General features: G+C 36.5%; 1 protein-coding gene across 4 annotated transcripts in view; it reads left to right on the top strand.

Annotated features, from left to right (window-relative positions):
* Positions 1-19,431, top strand: part of MIB1 (MIB E3 ubiquitin protein ligase 1) — an 80,495-nt gene extending 61,064 nt beyond the window's left edge. For 3 of the 4 annotated variants that reach the window (XM_027731228.2, XM_027731226.2, XM_027731229.2), the window contains 6 exons: positions 1,333-1,514; positions 2,772-2,964; positions 4,994-5,072; positions 6,601-6,714; positions 7,848-7,948; positions 13,017-19,431. In XM_027731228.2, the coding sequence (XP_027587029.1) occupies positions 1,333-1,514; positions 2,772-2,964; positions 4,994-5,072; positions 6,601-6,714; positions 7,848-7,948; positions 13,017-13,157 (810 nt within the window). In that variant the 3' untranslated portion in view covers positions 13,158-19,431. The remainder of the gene's footprint in view (positions 1-1,332; positions 1,515-2,771; positions 2,965-4,993; positions 5,073-6,600; positions 6,715-7,847; positions 7,949-13,016) is intronic. The other variant, XM_027731227.2, reaches the window with a different exon arrangement.
* Positions 19,432-22,022: the final 2,591 nt, after the last annotated feature.

The raw sequence follows: 22,022 nt of genomic DNA, 5'->3' as shown, positions 1-22,022 counted from the left end.
GGCAGGGTAAAGACTTCTCATACAGTCTTCACATGCTGCAAGAAATTAACCCAAACCAACACTTTTTCTTCATGAGTTACCTCTGAAGGATGGGATAAATAACTAAAGGGGTTTTGAAAACTTTTCTTCATAGTTCAGACTTCAAGATATGCAGCTGTTAGGGCTGGAGTAACAGGTATCTGGTATTTTAAGTTTATTCCTGTATGCTGTTCCATCTAAAATAGCACTTCTAGTCCTCTAAATACTAAATGGTTGTTAATCCAACCAAAATGACTTAATTTTTAGGGGGGCTTTTAGAAGACCAGCTACAGGGATAGATTGTACAAAATGAAAAATGGTGTCAAAAAGTGTACATCAGTCAGTTGGGCACTTAAATAATGGGAAAGAAGTGCATACAAAATCCTGCCTCTATCCTAGCATTGAAGCCTTTATAATTCCAGATTTTAGCGCTTAAAGCTCCCAGAATTGGAGCTGTCCGAGCTATGCCAAAGCTGTTCCTTTGAATGTAGGGTGGTGTAGTTTGCTGAGGAATTTAGTGGTGCCAGCAGTTCTGGTTTTTTGTGTAGTCTGCATTATACTTAATGGATTTTATCTGATCAAGCTTTAATACAAAAAAATGTTGGGAGCACCCTGGGGCGGGTGAATCCTCTTCTTGCTGGGCTATGGTAGTGAGCCTTCTGTCTTTGTCTAGATGGCCCTGTGAACTGTGTGTAATAGGTACAGTAATACAAAAATAAAGTACTGGCTGTAAAAGGGCGAAGTAGCCTTATCTGATTAGGACAGGAAGGACAGTGCGTGAGTTTAAATCCATCTAGGCTGAGAAGGACTCAAATTCAGTTGCTTTCTTGGGCAGGTGTGTTATCACTAGACTAAAAGTAAGTGTGTATTTATTTCTCTGCTCAACTGTGTTTTCAGTCCAAATGTGGTGTTGTTGGCAGCATTTTGTCTGAACTCTGCAATTTCATGTACTGAAGTGTGTTCTGAATATACCCACTGGAACTTTGCCCTTTACAGTGCTTACACAGAAGGACAGCCCCTTCACATGTGAGTATAGGTGTGCAGGATGCTTCAACAGTCAAACTATTCCTTGCTGAATTCTTATTCCTTGCTGAATTTTAGTTCCTTAAAGGAAAATTGAGTATAGCTGACTAAAAATTAAGCAATTGTACAATTGTTTTAATTTTAGTTCTAGAGATGCTTCCTTGAGCTTACAGGTTTATACATATATGTGTGTATGTGCATGTGTTCATGTCAAGTAGTTTTCCTTTAGCCAAACAATTCTTAACTGTATAGAGAGGCTTTCAAGTTGCTTATGTATTTGTTTTCTTTCAGTTAATAATGGGACTTGGCACTCAAGGAGCAGAGAAGAAGAGTGCAGCATCTATTGCCTGCTTCCTGGCAGCCAACGGAGCTGATCTCAGCATTCGTAACAAGAAGGGTCAATCTCCTCTCGATCTCTGCCCTGATCCGAGTCTCTGCAAAGCATTGGCTAAATGTCACAAAGAAAAAGTCAGGTTTGTGTATTCATAAAATACAAGGTTTCCAAATCTCTGCTTTCTATAGATTAACTTACATAAAACACCGTGCCTTTATTAGCAATAGCATTAAAACATGCAAGCTATTTTATTTACTTTCAATTAATTCTTCATTTGCTGTGGTACACTGAATGCTATTTACAAATACATTAGTTGAAATTTACCCAAGTCTTACAGGACTTTCATGCATGTTAATATGGAAGGGAGGAGAATGGGAAGGTGACAGTCTGCAGGTGGAGGTTCGTAGAGCTTCAGAAATAGCGGGGGGGGGAACTCACTGGAAGAATAATTAGGCATTGTAACAGGTTGGCCTAGGAAGTTGTCAGATCTCCACTCAAATCTCATACGAGTTTTAAAGGCTGAAATGGGTGAAGCCCAGTATAGCCTGGTATAAATTTAGTGTTGAAGATGCTTTGAGCAGGTGGCCTGCTGAGTACCTGTCAACATGAACAATTGTATGATTCTGTAAAAAGAGTATAATGGAGTGGGTCTGATGTCTTTAGGAATTATGATTTCAGAGAAATGTCATGTTACCAAGTGTATGCAGTATGAGATGATTCAGCTTGTCCCGGTTGTGTTCCCCCCGTGATTTCTTAAACGATTCTCATCCTTAATTCCTGTATGGAAATCAAAACGGTACTTTCAAAATGTCACAAAGAGAGGCTGTTTTTATTGATGTTGTCCTGGTAAGGAGTAAGGTGCTTATATTCTTTCAGAGCCTTTCTGTCTGTGTCCATCTGTCTCGGCCTCATCCCTTGGCTGTTCCCTCTCCGCCAGCTTTTACGGGCCGGTGAGGGCTGCGGGAGCGACGCCCTCTGCTGGGGGAGCGGCAGCACAGCGCTCCGACCTGAACTCGCTGACCGAGCCTGGGCTCTGTCACTTGCTGGGCGTTGAAACGTGTTCGGGGTGAAGGTGTTCAGCTGTGCGGTTCTGAATCTACAGGGCATGTCTCTGTTAGTAAACTCTTAGGATGAGAGGGAAGGGCGTTTTACAGCTTTTTACGTACATGCTCACGACGTGCTGTTCTGTGTCCAGTTTCTCTACGATGTCTTATCTGAGCGTGTGACCTTGCACTCTGGTGTCAGCTGTTCATTTGGGAAAAGGCAGTTCAGATTGCTTTATGATGATACAGTGATGCCTGAATGCGTAGGAGTATATAAACAGCCAATTGATGTTCACTTTAAATTAATTTTTTTTTTTAGTTCTTAAAAGTTTGACTGCAAAGTTTCTTTGTAGTGGTCAGGTTGGTTCCCGAAGTCCATCTATGATCAACAATGATTCCGAAACCTTAGAAGAATGTATGGTGTGTTCAGACATGAAGAGAGATACGCTGTTTGGCCCATGTGGACACATTGCCACTTGTTCTCTGTGCTCACCACGGGTGAAAAAATGCCTCATCTGTAAAGAACAAGTTCAGTCTAGGACAAAGGTAAAAACCTCCAAAATTCATTGGTTCTCTTTCTTTTTTAATGGAAAAGAAACAAAAATAGAGTGGTCCAGGAAATACATAATTTATTTTATGTGGTGGTTTGCCTTACACGTGTCTCACTGGATGGAATTAATTTTGCATTGTAGTGATATCTTGTCCCAACATTATTGTACATTGCTCTTTTGTGTTTCCCTGTACCTTTCCCTGCCTTGCAATGTTTTTATTGTTCAGGTCTTCAGAGTTCCTAATACAGTCACCTGAGGATACTTTATTGAAATAGATTATTTCCCTCCTCCACGGTATTTTTTTCTTCACGTTAAGATAAATCACTGCTTTTTCTGAAGTATAATTTCCCTCAGTAATACTCAGTTCTTCTGAGTTCTTTTATTCCTTAGGGCTGCTTAAAAGATCATTTGCCTGTAAACTGAGTTAATTAATATGTGCTTGTTTTTGAAGATAATAATTACTTTCAGCTTTCACCTTTTCTTTCTTAGGAATCACAGGTTTCATTATACTGTCTTTTTTCTTCAGAGTATCAACCAGTTGTGCCCTATTTTGGAGACCTAATCTCAGTAGTTTTTATGAAAACCCAACTCTATTTTTAAAATTTTTTCCAAACATTTGACTAGTCTGCTTCTGCACTATGTTGGGGTTTTTTTTCCTCTACTTCAGAGTAAATATAAGAGTTGTAAATATAAATTTATATTGTTTTTACTATTCACTCTCCTATTCTTATTTCTTATACCATTCACTATTCTGCGCTGCATATTTTCAAAATCCAAATGGTAACATAGCAGGAGCTCTTTTTTCTCTAGACTTCCTTTATAATCAGTGAAAGGGTTCTGTCACTGGGGAATTCGGAGCAGCAAAGTAAGGCTTCTACCTCTAGTCATCCATCTAAAGAAGCTAATCTATGGAAATGAGCTTTCCCAGGTGAAGACTAACCTTTGTGGATAACCTTCCCTTCATTTCTTTTGCAGAATTAGGTTGAGAGTGTGGAATATCTGGTTAATATTTCTCTTCTATATAAAAACTTACAGCAATTTCTGTAAAAAAGGCTAAGAAATTAATGACTCAGGCCAATAGTTCTCTATGAACTGGAAGAAGTGGTCCAGGCTAGTATGAATGGAGTGGTATGTGATGTCTGTGGTCAAACTCTATATGCCCCATCCCTAGAAGTGTTTGAGGCCAGGTTGGATGGGGCCCTGAGCAACCTGCTCTAGTGAAAGGTGTCCCTACCCATGGTAGGTGGGTTGAAATGGGATGATCTTTAAGGTCCCTTTCAACCCAGGCCATTCTGTGGTTGTATGGTATATACAGGTACTCACAATAAAGGGCTAGAGAAACCCTAATCCAGAATATACCAGTAGCTTATAAGTGAATTTCATAGGATCGTAGAATGGTTTGGGTTGGAAGGGACCTTTCAAGTTAGTCATCTAACTAATATCTAACACCCTGCAATGAGCAGAGACATCTTCAACTAGATCAGGTTGCTCAGAGCCCCATCCAACCTGACTTTGAATGTTTCTAGGGACAGGGCATCTACCACCTTTCTAGGCAATCTCATTATAAAATATTTCTTCTATCTAGTCCAAATCAACTCTCTCTTAGTTTAAAACCATTACCTGTTGTCCTTCTGCAACAGGCCCTGCTAAAAAGTTTGTACCCATCTTGCTTATAAGCCTGCTTTAAATACAGAAAGGCTGCAATAATGTCTCCCCAGAGACCTCTCTTCTCCAGACTGAATAACCCCAATTTAAGTATATATGATGGAACAAAGAACAAGAAAAAATAAAAAAATATATACTGTCCTAACTGCTTCTCTGTGCCTGTCAGTGTACTGAATGTGTAAAAATTGCTAGAAAATATATCTTCTTAGAAGTTATCACACTGACTCATTAGATTCTGAGGTGCTGAATTGTTTAAAAAAAACCAACTAGATAAAACTTCTTGAAGTCCACGTGCCTTGCAAATTAATGTAGAGAGCAGGGGATAAACTTTTCTCGTATGTGTTTGTTGTTCTTTACAGATCGAAGAATGTGTAGTATGTTCAGACAAAAAGGCAGCGGTGCTTTTCCAGCCTTGTGGTCATATGTGTGCCTGTGAGAGTAAGTAACTTGACAGAAGCCCTTTTTGAAGTAATCATGAAACAGAATATTTTTAATTGGATTGCTGAAAGGTCATCAGTAATCTGATGTCATGTCCAATTTCCTTGATAGCCTGGTGTGATGGTTAGAATTTTGACATTATTTGGCATGCTGGTAATAATTGGAGGACAAAGCGGAGATTTTCAAAAATTGAGGAAACAGGTGCTCTTCCATCTGAGTTATTTATTACAAAAGCCTACTGTATATCGTTAAAACTTCTGAAGTTATTAGAATTAATTTTGTTGCTTTTTTGCAGTTTTTTTGGGCATTCAGATGTGCAAATGGTGTTTTAAAAGAATACTTTAAATAAATATTTAGTATGCTTCATTACTAATCTACAGATTTGCACAAGGGCTGTATTTTTCTCTAAAAGACACATCATATATCTTTGCAAAAAGCGCCAGTTGTGTTTCACTTTGATTTATCCTGTGTAGGAAAAAAAATACCTAGGAGATTGCCAGAAATGTTCTGGTTTTGAGAATATGTGGATGAGAATCACCTTGTCTCCAGGCATTTCAGGGCTTTGTTGAAGAGTGATTTGCCTGGAGAAGAGCAGTCCATATTGATGAGGACCTACATGAGAGGGAGGGTAGTCATTCCCATGAGTGACTGCTTGCTTGGTCTTGCTAAAGAAGGCTGATTTCTTCCTCTGTTCTGGCTGAGGCAGCTGACGTCATTGCCTATAGTTATCCTGATCTGGCCTCTTTCACTGTCTGCAGTTGAAAGATGATGAGAAAAGTGGTTTTGATTTGTTTCCCAGGAAAGAGGACAACAAAAAGATTGATTGCTGTGGTGAAGGATTTCAGCAGTGCAATGCACATTACCAAGTCTAAGCTTGTAACAGGGACAGCAAAAGGTTTAACAAATGCAGATGATTTCTTTCCAGATTTTTTTCTGAACATCTTGTTCAAACAGGATAATGGAGAGCCTCCAAATTTGTGTAGTTTATAAGACCCATTCTATTAATTTATAGAACCTTTTGGCATTTATGAGACATAATAATTTGCCTTTTGTAGAAGAATTACAGCCTCATTTTTAGGATTATATCAAAAGATGTAGGTTTATTCTTCAGGGTAAGGAGCAGCACTTATTTGCCCCTGGACCATTAGGACAGTTAGTGAGATTCTTTGCTCTAAAGGAAAAAGTGGGTAGTGAGACATTCTTGGGAATTCTAATCTCAAATGTGTGTAATTTTACTTTTTAACTTCAGCAGTTCTAGTGGAATAGACATCCATTTGGAGAAAGAGGAACCTGTTCACTTCTAATACTTTAAAAGGAGATAAAGGGAATAGATTTACTTTGAATCCCAAACAGGATGTTGTTTATATGTGTGATTTGCAGAAAGTTTGTGCAGAAAGTAGTTCTTTCTATTATAAACATACGTTCAGTCATTGCTGTACAGTTACTGTGATTAGACAAGCTCACGTATAGAAAAGAAGAAAAATTAAGTAGCAGGATTCAGAGTTGATTTATTTCTCTGTCCTACCAGATTGTGCAAGCTTGATGAAGAAGTGTGTACAGTGTCGGGCAGTGGTTGAACGAAGAGTGCCTTTCATAATGTGCTGCGGAGGGAAAGGTACAGAAGATACCACTGATGATATTTGTGAGTGACTCCAAAGCCCATACTCTTTCATATTCCTCCACCAACTTCCTACTCTCATTCTTCTAAATGACCTAAATACTTTCTCTCCTTTCTAAAGAAAAGTTCAATAAAAACAATGTTAACCCAGGTATCCATTTGCTGTTTGCACTACTTTCTACATTGGCAGCAGCAGATGTAATAATAACACTGGTCATTATACTGGAGCATTGCTTCCAGCCTTCAGAGTAAGGCTGAGAGCGTGTGGTAGCTTAGCCACTTGGTAATGTCTAATGAAGCAAAAGCTGAGAATTGTCTGTAATTGTGCAAATGAGCAAATAAATGTTTGGGTTTTTTTACTTCTGGAACTCTGAAGGCATGTTAAATATTTTGCATCTAGGTACAGGCAACTTTCCTGACAGAATGTAGAGTTTTACATCTCCTGCTTTGACTAGTTTTTACATTTCTTGTGACTTCTTTGAATAATTTCTGTGGATTATGTGCATTTACTCTGTCTGTGTATGTGCATTTACTCTGTAGTATGCAGTATTTCAGTTGACTTTATGGGAATTGGAATATTACTTCGTTCTGGTCATAATGTTCCAAAATAGATAAATGTAAGAATAATCAGTAAAATCGTGTTTTCAATACACTGGGAATTTAAAATACAGTTTTTCTGCTTCTTATAGTAACATTGCTTCCTAGGTCAGTCAGGTATAAGAATATTAATCAGAGCTTGTTCAAAGTCTGAACAACCTACTTCCAAGACACTTGTGCAGTTTTCAACACCAAAGTGAATCATCGGTGTAGATAAATCTTTTCAGTGCTAAAGGATTTGACTTTTTTTTTTTTAAGCATATACCCCAAAAATTTTACTTCAGGAACTACTAGCAAATAAGAACTCCGAGACCATTAAGGGACTACAAGTATCATTATTGTGGAAATATTTGTCAAAGAAGTGTTACCACTAAATTCAAAGAAATTCTTTATTAATTGAGCTGCAGTGATGATGTAGTGAATTCAATTAGATTACCAAAGATATTTGACTAACATTATTTCAGATAATTAAAAAATTGTAGTTATGACACTGGAAATAATTATTCCTGTTTCATTGGATTGCTGCATAATCGTGTATCTTTATTTTCTTTACATTACAGCAAGTGGAAACATTCCAGTTTTGCAGAAAGACAAAGACAATACTAATGTCAATGCAGATGTACAGAAGCTGCAACAACAGTTACAAGACATCAAGGAACAGGTAAAAGTGCTGAATAAAAATTTTATGGACCACTAAACTAATTGGACAAGCCAATGCATCCTCTGTTATTTAAAGCAAGGTGACGTGTTAAAGTGCATCAGCTCTTAAATTTTAGTTAAATGACCAATATTTTTTTGCGTGATGTGGCTTGTATGTTCTCTACGTGCAGGGTTAAAAACAAAAAAATCAAGTGGCCAGGTTTGATAATCAGTCTGTTTAAGAGCATCTGTGTTGGCGTGACTAAAAAAGGGTGCTCTGTCCAGTCAGTGTATTCTCTGCCTGTTTAGTGACCTGAGTGTGTAGGTACAGCAGAAGCTGTTTTCACAGAATGGTGGTAAAAGTAGATTTTCTTCACTGTTCTGTATCTACCTGCATCTTTACTTGTTTGTTCATTAGCTGTCTTTGAACAACAACTGGCAGTTACCTGCCATATGAGGGGTATGGTTCACATATTCTTCAAAAGACTGTGTAATTGCAAAGTTAAAACTTTGAAAGTACTATACAAAAAACTTGAATATTTGTAATTTAAATGTTATGATTTGTCATCTGTAATTATGTAGTGTTTGCAGGAGAAAATTTATACAGATTAACTACAGATTGTATCGATTATTCGTTGGTTAAGTTACATGCAATTCAGAAACCTAATGGAAAAATTAATTTTCCACTGACCTATTTAAATGTGTTATGTCTCTAAGTCTAGTTCCATTTAAAATGCTTGAAGTAGTTGTCTACATGCAGAACTTTGTTGTGTTAAATTACCGAATTGTTTCATTGCTTTTCCATCTGTAGAAAAACTTGATTTTTAGATTTTTCACTAGTAAAGGACCTGGAGTATCTGATTATTGTATGAACTTACTCTCTTAGAACCCTAATAACGTGATTTTGGCTTCCCTATGTATAACAAAACTGGAAGAGACTTTTCATGGATACAGGAAACAGGAGTGTTCTAACTTGCTTTTTCCTCTTGTAAGGCTTACAGCAGTCAGTAATACTTCAGTGATGGCAGCATCACATCTTATCCTGGTAGTTGTGGCTTTCAGCTGTTCATGCATGTGAAAGCTAAGGCTATAGTGTTTAGATTGCCAGTTTTACAGCCCATATCTCTAAATGCCTTAAATTTGGGAGCTGATGTGCTCGGTGGAATGTCTGTGAAGAGCTGTTCCTGTCATATGGTGACTGGGCCAGCACCCTAGTAATACAAATTCGTGCTCGGTGGAATGTCTGTGAAGAGCTGTTCCTGTCATATGGTGACTGGGCCAGCACCCTAGTAATACAAATTCGTGCTCGGTGGAATGTCTGTGAAGAGCTGTTCCTGTCATATGGTGACTGGGCCAGCACCCTAGTAATACAAATTCAAAACAGATTCCTGTGTAGCTTTTGTCTGTAAAAGAACATGCAGATGGAAAATTGTCATTTGAAAAATGCATGTCTGTCTTAACAGTAACATCTGGAATGTCTAGATATCTCTGACATCTTACATCTACTGTTCAGCTTCTGCTTTACTTTTTAGCATTGAATGGAAAGAATGTGGTTACTTCTTTGGCATTTGAAAGGATATGTGTGAAAGATGCAGATGAATGCATAAATGCAAGTAATCTATTTTCTTCAGATGTATGTTTTTCTGGTTAATTTTAGGAGTTTATAAAAGATTTCTCTTTGAGTATGCTAATACTCTTAGGCACATGAAAAGAAAACTGTATTACAAGTTTTCTTCTTGATTAGATGTGATCTCAGGATTTTTTTCAGTTTTCCTTAGGTGCTCTTTTATTCTATACAATTTTGTCTTGCCTTTGAGATTTGCTAGCCAGAAGCCAGAATTGTTCAATGCTTCTGACTAGAACGAGGTGGTTCTGGTCATTCTTGTGTGCATCTTGGCTTGAAACTCTTCCATATTTTCCTTAGTATCTTTTCTGCTTAGATCTTGTGATTGGGCAAGTTGAATATCATATTTGTCAGTAGCAAGTTGGATTTGATAAAAATTCATCATGTCATTTTTTAAATTTGTGTTTAAAGTGATGCACAGCAGTCCACTATAACTGTGTATTCTTTTGATTTATGCTGTAACAATTCAGTGTTAAATTGATATTTTTCTACTTAAAATTAATTTGTTCTCTTTCAGCAGGTATAATCCTTTGTTTCAACTCATGCCTTCAATGATAATCTAATATGTTAGTGCAGCAAGCTTTTAAAACCATTTCTGGTGGCAAGCAGAAGTGATGCTGATGTCAACAGAATCTCCCACATCTGATGACCACACCATTCTTCAGGGATTCCCTGAATGTGAACCCTTTTGACTGTAATTGCAATACCTTCACTCCATTTCATACATGATCATCATCATCTGTCTAATATCTTATGTATGTTCCTTCACCATACTTACATCACTTTCTTCCTCCTTAAAGATAAATTTATTTTGTCACTGTGCACCTGTATATTGTTGGAAAAACTGTTTTTAGTAAGGAGGAATTGATACTTCAAACAGTTTAAAACGCCTTGTTAGTGGTAAAAAATTTTTTTGAATTGCAAAGCCAATTAAGGTGGCTATGAGCACTTTTTCAGAGTCCTTACCCAAAGAAGTAGTTCTCATAGAGAACAGGCATAATGCCTTTTTTATAGTCCTTTTTTATTTCTTTTTCTTCAAAAGATAGCAGTCGAATCTTTCATGCAGAGGCTTTTCTAACAAACTAGTAGTACAATAGAAACAGATACTGCTTATTCTGTAGAAGTACTTATAAACTCCTAGTTAAGTAAGAAATTCTCCTTGGAAGCTGCAAAGCTCAGTTATCTGGGTTTCTGTCTCACTGCGAAACTGCTGAGCTAATCAAGAAAACCCTGTGTACCAAACAGGAAGATTCACTGTCCTGCCAGCTGTGTTCTCCTACTGTGTAAAAGTAACTTAACATTTAAGTTAGTATCATGTTGAGAAATTAAACAGCTAGTGTATTTTATATTCTCTGCTTTCATACTAAGCAGTAAAAATTGGGCAATTTGCTAATACTGCATGCAATTGCAGAAAATATCTGTAAGATGAACATGTTAGGATTTCTGTGCTTCACTGATTGAAACAGTTAAAAGTAATGGTGTTTAAACAGATTTTAATTTTTATTATTTCTGCGTCCCTTGATCAGTGTTTTCATTTTTAAATGATGTTGTATCATTTGGAGAGAAACAGACCCTTTTAACTTTAGTAATTCTGACATTATATTTAGACACAAAGGCAATTAGCTAAAACGTAAAGGCTACGAGTTGTTGGTTTTTTTCCCAAAAAGATAAGATTAGTGTTTGCTTTGTCAGTCCTTTGTCAAAGGACATCATGCCAATGCTGTCAGTTTATAGACACTTATCACAGGACAGCTCTGTGTTCATTGCCTTGGAAATAGCTATTTCACTGATACTTGACATCTGTGAGTTACTGAAGGAAGAATACTCTTAATTGTCCTCTTGGGATGTCAAGCTGGTGACTTAGTGTGAAAGAAAAAATGAGTGGGACTGATTGACAGATGCTCAGTATTGGGCAAATTTTTTGTTTAAGAGTGTTTTGTTATAGTACTATGGAAATCTGGCAAAGCTGGAGAACACCCCCCTTCAGGATTTTTTTAAACATAAATTGCCGTAAGGTTTTATACTCCTGCTACTCCATTATGCTGTATCCTGAAGATTAAAGTAGGCATTTGGCCAGACTCCATGCCAATTTAAACTTTGTATAAGCAGAATGATGGTGATTTGGGGTTTTTTTTTGGTCTTCAACTAAGCTATCTACCTTAGGAAGTAATAAAGGCTGGAAGAGGCACTTAGTGCCATGGTTTAATTGACAAGATACTGATAGGTCTTAAGTTGAACTTTATGATCTCGGAGGTCTTTTCCAACCTACCTGATTCTGTGAATATCTCTTAATTCCACAGAAACTGTGCTTTAAAGGTTATACTGAATAGGGTTCCTACTATGGATTTCTCTCTTTAGATGAACAAATTGAAGTAAACACCCAATGATGAGTATGTAAACAAGTCACAGGTGCAAGACGGTGATAAAATGAATTTGTATTTGAAATATGAACCCTCTCAGTATTTCATATTATGTACAAGATCAACATTTATATTTGTTAGATATGTATAGTGTGTCTCAGATCTGAGATATGACTTGGTGGACTATAGAATGGTCTTAACAGTTATCATCTGTTGTAACATCTATTCATTTACTAACCTTTGATCAATTGTGATAAATGAAATCCTAATGTGGCTGCAATATGTTTATGGTGAAGGAACATGCCTTACCAAAATTTCTGCATATGACAAAAGGTGAAGGACACTGTTCCTTAGTGGCTTGGTACAAAATTAATTTTGCTGTTGAAGAACCTTTAGAGATTTTGGGCATTGGCTGTCACTTTAATGTTCAGCAATTAAAACTGATTTTAAAAGTTTGCTGTGCTACTGTTATGACTGAAGGTCAGATATTTATTAAACTGTTCTTCATTTGAAACTTGAGGGGTTCTTTTGGTTGAAAATCTAGATAACTTCCACAAACAAAGTATTGAATATTTACATATATTATTGATTATGCAGCATTTTTATTGCTTCTGCATGTTTTCAGTGCTTCATGTTTTAAGGTAAGTATACGAATGGCCAGATAACCTGAGAAGAAATTTGTAAATCATTACCCAAGCATTGTATTTGTAAAACTGTTTGTGGTGTCTACTCCCTGGAAGATTACATGACATATAGGAGACTGTTTCTGAAGAATCCTCAAGTTTGCAACATTAAGACAATGATACTGAAAATTTGATGTCAACCTTCTACTGGATTGTCTTACTTAAAGGGGTCATATTTGGAAAAAAGCTGCATAGTTGTTTGTGTAGGAAAAGCCCACATATTTTAAATCAATATCAAGTAAAAATGGGATTAAAAAAAGCCCAAACTAATTTAGGTTAGTGGCTGGGTTATGCTATGGCAATTATCTTTTATGCTTAAGATGATTTTGTATTTGTTGTTATATGCAACATATAAATTGTTGACATTTTCAATACTGTATAACTGCTGCCATTGACTATGTAATCTGTCAAAATCTTTTGCAGACTATGTGTCCTGTCTGTTTGGACCGCCTGAAGAATATGATCTTTCTCTGTGGCCATGGAACGTGTCAACTTTGTGGAGACCGAATGAGTGAATGCCCTATATGCCGCAAGGCAATTGAGCGAAGGATTCTTTTGTATTAGATAGTGGAACCAGTGTCTTTTATTAGGTTGTGAAATATTAAGGTCATTTTGATGGTTTAAATCTCTGTAAGTTTAAAAGGCAGTAAAGGGTTCTAGTGAAAACATTTCTAATACTGTAGCACAGGTTCATTACATGGTAATTGTTTAAAGACTGTGAACACACCAAATAAAAGAACAGTATTTGAACAGTCAGCTTTTACCTTTACTCTTCTAAAACATCTAAGCCTGAAGCTAATTTAAAGCAGTCATTTTTTCATTTTCTTTTTGTCTTCTTCCCCTTAAAGTTTAAAGGGACATTCTTGTTTTGGTTTTGTTCATGTGTACCATATACGTATCAGATGTCAGGTGATGTAAGGGATTTTTTTTTTTTTTATATTGTCAGTTACTACCAAACATAAATATTTAGGATTTTTTTTGCTTTATGCTTTTCTGGAGAATGTTGACACGTTTCCTGTGATAGTTCTGATTCACATTAATTTCCATCTTGAAATATACAATCATGAAAAATCAATACAAATTATATACACACTAGTAATAAATATACCATTCCCATAAGATGAGGCCTCAGAATACAATAAGGTAATTCTAACTTTATCATGCCCTTTGTTGCTGAGGATGGTCTGGGAAGGAAATAGTAAAAAGAAAAATCTGTTTTAGAAACATTACGTTCCCAAAACTGCACTTTAATCTAACAGGTTCAAGCTAGCTGACTTAAATAGTGAACATTGTAATTCCGCTAGTCACATGACTTTGTACAGAATTTCTTTTAACCTGACTGGAAAGGAAAATGTTTGAGCAGTGGGTAGTTATCCATTTCGGGTGAGTGCATTTGATCAGTTGTAGAGGAGCATATAAATGTGGAGCCTTTTAAAAATTGTGGGTATATAAATAGGGAAAAATTAGAGGTTTTGCAACATTTCCTCTCTTTTTAAGTGGGTTTTATCATCTCCAGGCAAACAGGGTCAAGAGTAAAAGAGAAGATTTAATACTGCTTATTCATCTGAGTTGGGTGTTAACACCAGAACTTATCTGTGAGCATTACTAGGTAATACTGCAAATGAAGATATTGCTGACAGAACAGTGAATTTTGTGAGCCTTGCTTAGGTGAGCTGAATTTGGCTAAAGGAGTTTGCTGCCACTGATGTGACAAAGAGCTGTTCCTGACCCCAAAAATTGTAATGTCAGGAACTGTAGACTGTTAACATTTTGATAACAAATACATCCTTTCATCATTCGTGATGGTAGAAAATATGCTAATTTGAGGATCTCTTGTAGCTAAAAGGAATGTGTGCCTACTCCTAAGTGATTCAACAGTTTTGTGAGTGCAAAGTTCATGTAGCCCTTTGCCATTGTGCAGACTTCATTTGGATGTGCTCTTGCAGGACAGTAAAGAAATCCACGCTGAAGTCATTTGGGTGCCTTACTTGCAGCTAAGATTAACTTATCACTTAATTCTCATTGCATATGTCAAAAACGTGGACAAAGAGATAGTTCAGGGAAAGATCCAAGTAAGGATAAAGGCATAAAATTGTGGTCTCTTCAGATAAATGAATCTTGCTTTTGAAGCTTATGTTGATATGCCTGAATTGTGCAAACGTTGGCAAAAGTCTCAGAAGAATGGTACTAATAAACTATAAAGACAGACAAACCTTTAAGCAATAAGATTTAAACACTGAATAGAGTTTTCCAGGAATCAGCTACAGTAATATATTGGAAAAATGTATGTAGAGTAGCTTTTAACATTGCAAAGTGATGTAATACACAGCTTTTCTATAGCTATCTTTAATCCTGCTCCAGCATTGCAAATGTTGCTCATTCTTTTCAGTGTTTTTTCATTGGACAGAATCACAATCTGGAGTCATTATAGTAGTCTGGTGTATTTTGTACATTAGTAGTCATCTGTTCTTAGATAATCTGTGTATCTGTATGCTTGGCAAAATGAAATAGCCTTCCCTTTTTGCTTCTTGGGTTCCCATCCTAAAGTACTAGAATCTCAAGGAGCTTTGGAAAGTTTCTGATATAAGGCTTTTTTTTCAGTTCAGCATTTTGCTATCTCCACTTGAACTCTGAGTGCACCTGAGTTTTCATGGTAATTTTCATTTGACCAATGTGCATGTCACTAAGTTTGAGGGTGGTTTTGGTTTTTTTGGGTGGTGGTGGTGGTGGGTTTATTGCGGGGGAGAGAGGGCAGTTTTCTTTTGGTTTGATTTGGGGGTTTTTTGGTAGCATGTTTGACAGCTGAACTTTCTATAGTAGGCTTCAGTTTTCTGTCAGGCTTCCCCTGGAAATACTTCTATAATAGGATATATGCCATTTGACAGTCGATTCTGAATTTTAGCCTGTAGCGCATCAGATCTGTACCTTGGTTTCCTCTGTCTCTGGTAGACATATTTTGAAAATTGTGTCCTCTTAATTCTTCATGGGGACCTCTATAAACTGTTGTAGCACAAAGGCAGGGTGGATTTATTCTTGATAGTACAACTGAAACTTCAATATAGCAGTTGGCATTTTCTTAATTCTTTTTTAGTGGAACAAGCCAGAATTACTTGAAAGTATTCCAGCTTATCATGAATTGAAAAATTCAGCTGAGTAAGAATGGATCTAAAGCATTCTGGGTAGGAAACTGGATTTGGATGTTAAATATTAGTTGACTGCAGAAGGCACATACCGTAACATAGATAGGTGAGTTCTCTGTTGGGCTTGTATTTTTCAACAGAGAAGCTGTTGAAACACTCTCAGTACTTGAATGCCATCACAGTCCTATGGAAACAGAGAAAATGAAGGTATTGCTTGAGGAGCAGACTTAGTCTTCTGTACTGGAATTACAGTAGATGTATGTGACTGCATAGGAGTTTGTGATTGGACTCATTTGGCAATGTTGTGTGCCAGTTGAAACTGAAGTATGTCAACTTGATGCTGTTATGGTGCTACGAGAAACAGCTGAATTAGGAAAACTAGGAAAGTTAACCAACAGTTACATAATAGTTCAACTAACAGTCGAACTATTAGTATAGGGCTCTTATTGACAGCTGGAAGAGCTGTATCTTGTCTTAAGGAAGGCTACACCGTGTTTGCCTTTCAAAAACCTAATGAGGAAAAATGTTTGCAAATCCAGTATTGTTTCTTGAAATAGGTATTTATATTCACACATTGGATTCTGATGTAGAAGGTGAGCTGGTGTTGTTGAGGAACCTAGTGAGTTTGTTCACTGTCTTTAGTCTGGTATCATCTGTGCAATGTGCGTAGACTAAAAGTGGGTAACACGTAGCAGAAGGATGAAAAACGGAAGTTCAGTTGGAAGCCAAAGGGTGTTACAACAAGTAGGAGAGTTGAGGATGTATCACTGAGCCTCTGTCTTCAGCAAAAGATTAACATGTCAATCTCACCAGAGCAAAGTGATAATGAGAAGAATCAGTAAGGTGTTTAATATACTGTAAAATCATAAAATGCAAGAGTTGCAAGGTTTGTTTATTATGATTATCCCCCAGTATTTAATAGCAATTTCAAAATTAAATGGAATGAAATATCTTGATTTGTTTCTTGAAACAAGAAGGCACCTAATAATACGTATAGTTCAGATGTGAGGTATGCAGAGATGTTTAAGTAAAATACTTTCTTTTCCTTTTAGTAAAATACATAAATACTGTGACATCGGTACACAGTGATTTGAAGTATAAAGACAACCTAAGAGTCTAACAGAATACTCTAAATAGTTGTAGCGTGTTAACTTTTATATAACTATGTTTTGACTTTTTTTCCCTCCCAAACCTTCTTATCACTTACTACACCCCAAGCTCATATAGCACTTCGCAAAATTTTGGCTGTTAGTACAATCCCTTTTTCCTGAAATGGATACTGAAAACTACACTGGCAAAATAGTAAACAAGTTACTTTGTAAATGTCTAAGTTCCATTAGAAGGTGGTGTTCTTAGCTTGGACTGGGTGTGGATATAGCAGATTTGCACAAGTACTTGTGCCTTGTTAGCATAGTCTTACAATTGTTATTTTAGCCTCTTTTAAAGATGTGAAATGGTCTTTCAAAAATAATCTAAGTACTTATTGTGTAGATATTTTATAGAGATTAAGGTTTATGTATGTGTAATTATCTTTAGCAGTATTAATTGCAGTTTGTGTAAACACTAAATTGTTTGAAGAAGCTGCTTTAAGCTAGTGATCTGAGCTTCCTCTACAAAATTAAATGTACCAGAAATTTATTTTACTCTTCCAGTAGCAGCTGATGAACCGAAGAGCCTGTCCTGTTCTTTGTGCTGCATGGGTCAACTTTTCACTTAAAAATCCCCAACAACACTTACAGCCTAACCTTTAGCAGTGCTACCTCCTTTCTGTCAAAGTGCTGAGTTCTTCTCTAGCTGTTCTTTGTCTTCAGGAAGGGATGGGGAATGCGTCAGTTTTGTTTTGCTTTGTTTTGATGTATAAATACATTTTCAAGGTTTTTTACTGACTGTATAAATTACGTACAATAGCAGTGTGTGATTTGCCACAACGTACATTGTATAGCTTTCTTGCATAAGTTGCTGGAATTCTTACTGTTGTCTTTTTGTACGTTTCATAACTTTTTTGTGTTGACAAAGCAAAACTGTTATCTCCAGAAGTTTTAGTATGTGTCATTTTTATAGCTAAGCCTGTGGTAAATACGCAAGTTCTGACTCAGGGCTTTTTAACAACTTAAACACGTTCACAATATTCTTCAGCACATCTTGGAGAATAGTAGAGATTTAACGACTGTATAGTGCCTTGATAGAACTATTGAATGGGCATCAGCCATAGAGTCTTTACAGGATGCAAGTATCTTTTGATTTCAGTTAATGAGTTGATGTTAATATAATTGTAATACCCCTGCCATGGGTTTATAAACTTGTATATACTTTCTGTAAAGGAAAATCATCAAATTTAGGTATTGTTAAGCTTTTCTGAAACCTATTTGATGTTGCACTGGTCATGGGGGTCTGAAGGGCATAATATTGAAATTTACAGAAACAACTTTTGTGTCAAAGATGTGATAAAATGTTCTGAATGTGACATTTTTAGTGTGAGAGGTCATTGTCTCAACGAACGTGTAAAATACCTGCTTTACTCTGATCCAGTAAGTCTTTTATAAGAGAGAGAAAAAACTGACAATAAATCAGTATGTTTGCATGCCATTTCATAGTTAGAAAACTGTTTTGGTCTCATTTTGAGCTTTTAGGAAATACTTTCTTTGTCCCAAGCTTAGTGTCTTTATGAATGCAAACTATTAATGTCAGAAAACAGGTTTTACTGAACTGCAGGAACATTTTTGCTTTTGTTAAAATCAACTTTGTATTTTCAGGAAATTGTAGATTTTGTCATGACTGTTCATTGGAGAATTTGAAGGTTGCCTGTAACGATTTCTGTATGCAGATAGCATTATATATTTGCTTCCTTTAAAACTGCTTAGCAAGGTCTAAGTTTTTCAGAGGAAATGCTGATGGTTAATAAAACTTGTCATATAAGATGTATACTGACTTTTCAAAAGCTTTGACTTGAAAGCGTAATTGGACCGAATTAATACTGATTTTTGTGCACACAGCAGTGGGAAAGGAGTGGTGGCTCATTTGTCTTCCTCCTTCTTGGTTGTAGTGATGTTAGATGTCACCATGGAATTAGAAAATTGTATGCTTGAAAGAATGTTTGTGAACTCAGTTACTTGTTGGCATACAGTATTTAAAAGTGCATCAGACTTTATTGAGAAAGTTTGCAATCCAAACTTTTAAAAAAATCTGCTTCTCCTTTATCTCTGAAGAGTTTATAGAAGCATCAGAAGTGCTACGTGCCTTTGAATCTCCCATATACTCAAACATTGTTAAAGCAGCACAGTAGAATTGTGAAGGGTGGATTATGTTGTAACAACAAAAAGGTTGATTTAAAATTTTTATGTGTGACATATGTGCAAATTTTTCTGTAAATATGCAGTTCATAGTACTGACTAGAGCTGCTGCTAAGTGTATGTTAGATTCTGTGTTTATGTGTAATTAATTGAATGGCCTTTCCAGATCTGGCTATGTGAATGTGATCATTTAAACATCTGCCAGATACAGTAACTTCCATATTCTGAGACAACAGATGCTGCATCATAGTTTATACTTCTAGGATTCAATTTAATGGATGCATTTAAAAGTGTATGTAATCAAAGGCATCAAAACCAACCTAACTTAAATGACTTAGTGTTTTAATTTATCATAGTGTACAGGTGAAAAAATGAACTGACAGAATAAAAACTTTGTTGCTCTCTTTCTCAGTTTCTTTTCATTTTTCAAGATTTCTTCAACCTTGGTTTATATGACAGGTACATATGAAAAGATAGTATTTTTAGATACTTTTGAAAAAACTTTATTTTAAAATAATTAATGCAAATTGCTAAAATATGTTTTCAGCAGCCACTTGTTCTTTGCTTTGGGATTTACAAGCTGCTCACGTACTTCTCCATACCTGTTCATTGAATCTGATGGGAACAGTGTTGGCTCTGGATTAAGACTTGACCTCTGTGGTCTGTAGGGTTTCAGCCCCTGCTGTTGGTTGCAGTGGAAGCTGCTGGGTTTGCCGATGTTTGATATTGATGGGTTTAGATTTTGAGAAAGCTGTTTCATACTGTACAATATAAATAATAATTATTCAATTATAATGTAAGTACTGTGTAATATAATTAATCTCTGTATAATGTGCTTTCCTGTTCTAACTCATTCCAGCTATATCCTGTATGCAGCTGTGTGTGACAGGGATAGTGAAAGTCCATGGAGATTTCCTTTGGATTTGACATTTAATGAAATGCAGAGGGTAGTTCCTCATGGGTGCACTCTGTTTTATTTAGGGAAGAAAGGTTAGCAGTAGTATTTGAATAAGAAGCAATAGCCTTCCTTTTCAGACTTGTTTTTCCACCTTATGGAAAGATAATTTCAGTTGTCAGAAACAAAATTGTTGAAGATCTTCTTGTGCTTTGTGCAACCCTGTTCATGGCAACACAGTAGCATGCGTTGGAAAGCTTTTACTTTTAAGAATGAATCGAATCAACTTTTCTTGATTCTTACAAGAAGGTTTTGGCTGAAAAATACTTTAGGAATCTAAATACTTTGTTCCTTTCTCAGGAATGAGAGTAGTATGTCCTTACTTTCCAGGAGATAATAAGTTTTTTGTTTTTTTTAAAAAGTAGTCTTTAGGAAGTGATGCTGTGATAGATTAAAATAGTTTAAGTTACATTAAAAATTGAGAGCTGTGCCTACTGGTAATGTATAAATTTTAGTCTTCAACAGTACAAGACTTTAAAAGTCAGTGCAGTATCTATTATGGTTAGGATTTGTTGACGCTTACTTGAATGCCCTAAAGAAGCTAGTAAAAACTATGAATTCCTGCAAAATTGCCTAAAATCAGGAGAATACACTTGTGACACTATAACACCGTTTCACTTTTTTCTTAAAAATAAATGTGTGGGAGGAGACAAACTTAATTCTGAGCCGATTTCCCCAGTGACACTTATGCTTCCTAAGATGTATGAGTATTTCTCCCACAAGGGGTCAGTAGCACCCTCCGTTTGAGACAAGTTTTTATTACAATTTCAGCACAAAGTAAACAAGGGATAAGGGTAATGATGATTGCATTAATAAGTGGGTGGACCAGACCTCACTTGTCCCCTTCTTCAAGCAGCCTAAGTATAATTAGCTTATTTGCTGACTTCAGTAAGCACCATATTCTATCCTCTGACTCTCATGTGACATGAACATTGCTACTATTGATTAGGGCAAAGTTCCAGTGGAGTGTTTGCCTTTAGCTCTAGTTGAAAGTATTCATTTAGTCTAGCTTTTTTTTCAAAAGCATGCAGTGGAAGCAGAAAAGTTATATGAGAGAACTCATCCAGTGGGCAGGGGAAAAGAATTCTTGTATGAGTGTCCAACATATTCTTAATGATAACCACACTCTTCCCTAGATGGCTAGAGCTGATTAATATTTTCCACCCTATAGTAACACAGCTTATAGTTAAATATGCTTTGAAGCCTATCAGTCTGCTCAGTGGAAGGAATGTCCACCTTCTCAAGGCTTCCCTGAGTATGCAAGTTACTTGAAGGCAGAAGTTTGAAGTAACTTGTTATCTTTCTACCAAGAGGCTGAACAGACAGACAGCTGTTTCTTTCAACAAAAATTTCCAACCCTTGTACTGATGTTTCACAAATAGGAATCTGAGGTGGTCAGTGTTGTTCAGGTTGGCACAGGTTCTTATACTTGCTGAGGTAGCAAGGGGCCTTCCTTAACATTGTGTTTGCAAGTTGTTATTCTCTGTTTCTCGTCTGTTGTGGGTTTTGCATTTCATGTCCTCAGAGCTTCTGTCCCCACTACTCAAATCCTCCATTTCAGTTCTTTCTATATCTGTATTTTTGATAGCAGAACTGTGTCCCTTCCTTCTTGGTGTATCCCTTCTGAATGTCATTCTGTCCTCCTTTACACTGGGGTTGGCACAGTGCTTTGGCATAAGCACAGTGGGGACCTATCCTTGTATCTGACTCCATTCTTAATGTCATGTACTGATAGGAGGAATTCCTGAACTTGGTCATAAGAAAATTTCACATTAATTTATTGACATACCTTATTTCTCTTTATTGGCAGTATAAGAAAGAGGTTTTGGCCACCACCCGAGGAAAGGGTGGGGACACTTCTTTTGGTCTAGTTACAATTGTCCTCAGCCACATGAGGAAATTCAGAAACAAATGTTTCAGGGTTGTTTGGTTTTGGCGTTGTCTTTTTTTTCCCCATAGGCTTCCTGAAATTTTCATTTTTGCTGTTTCTTGGACTCAGTTTTTGGTGACAACTTAGGGAACATTTCAGAGAAAGTCACTCTAA

This window comes from Pipra filicauda, unplaced genomic scaffold (genome assembly GCF_003945595.2).
Source record: "Pipra filicauda isolate LSUMZ 115617 unplaced genomic scaffold, ASM394559v2 scaffold154_size2910363_pilon, whole genome shotgun sequence".
In the NCBI taxonomy this organism is placed as follows: domain Eukaryota; kingdom Metazoa; phylum Chordata; class Aves; order Passeriformes; family Pipridae; genus Pipra; species Pipra filicauda.
Note: the sequence above shows the minus strand (reverse complement) of the source record. Positions and strands in the feature narration are given on the sequence as shown.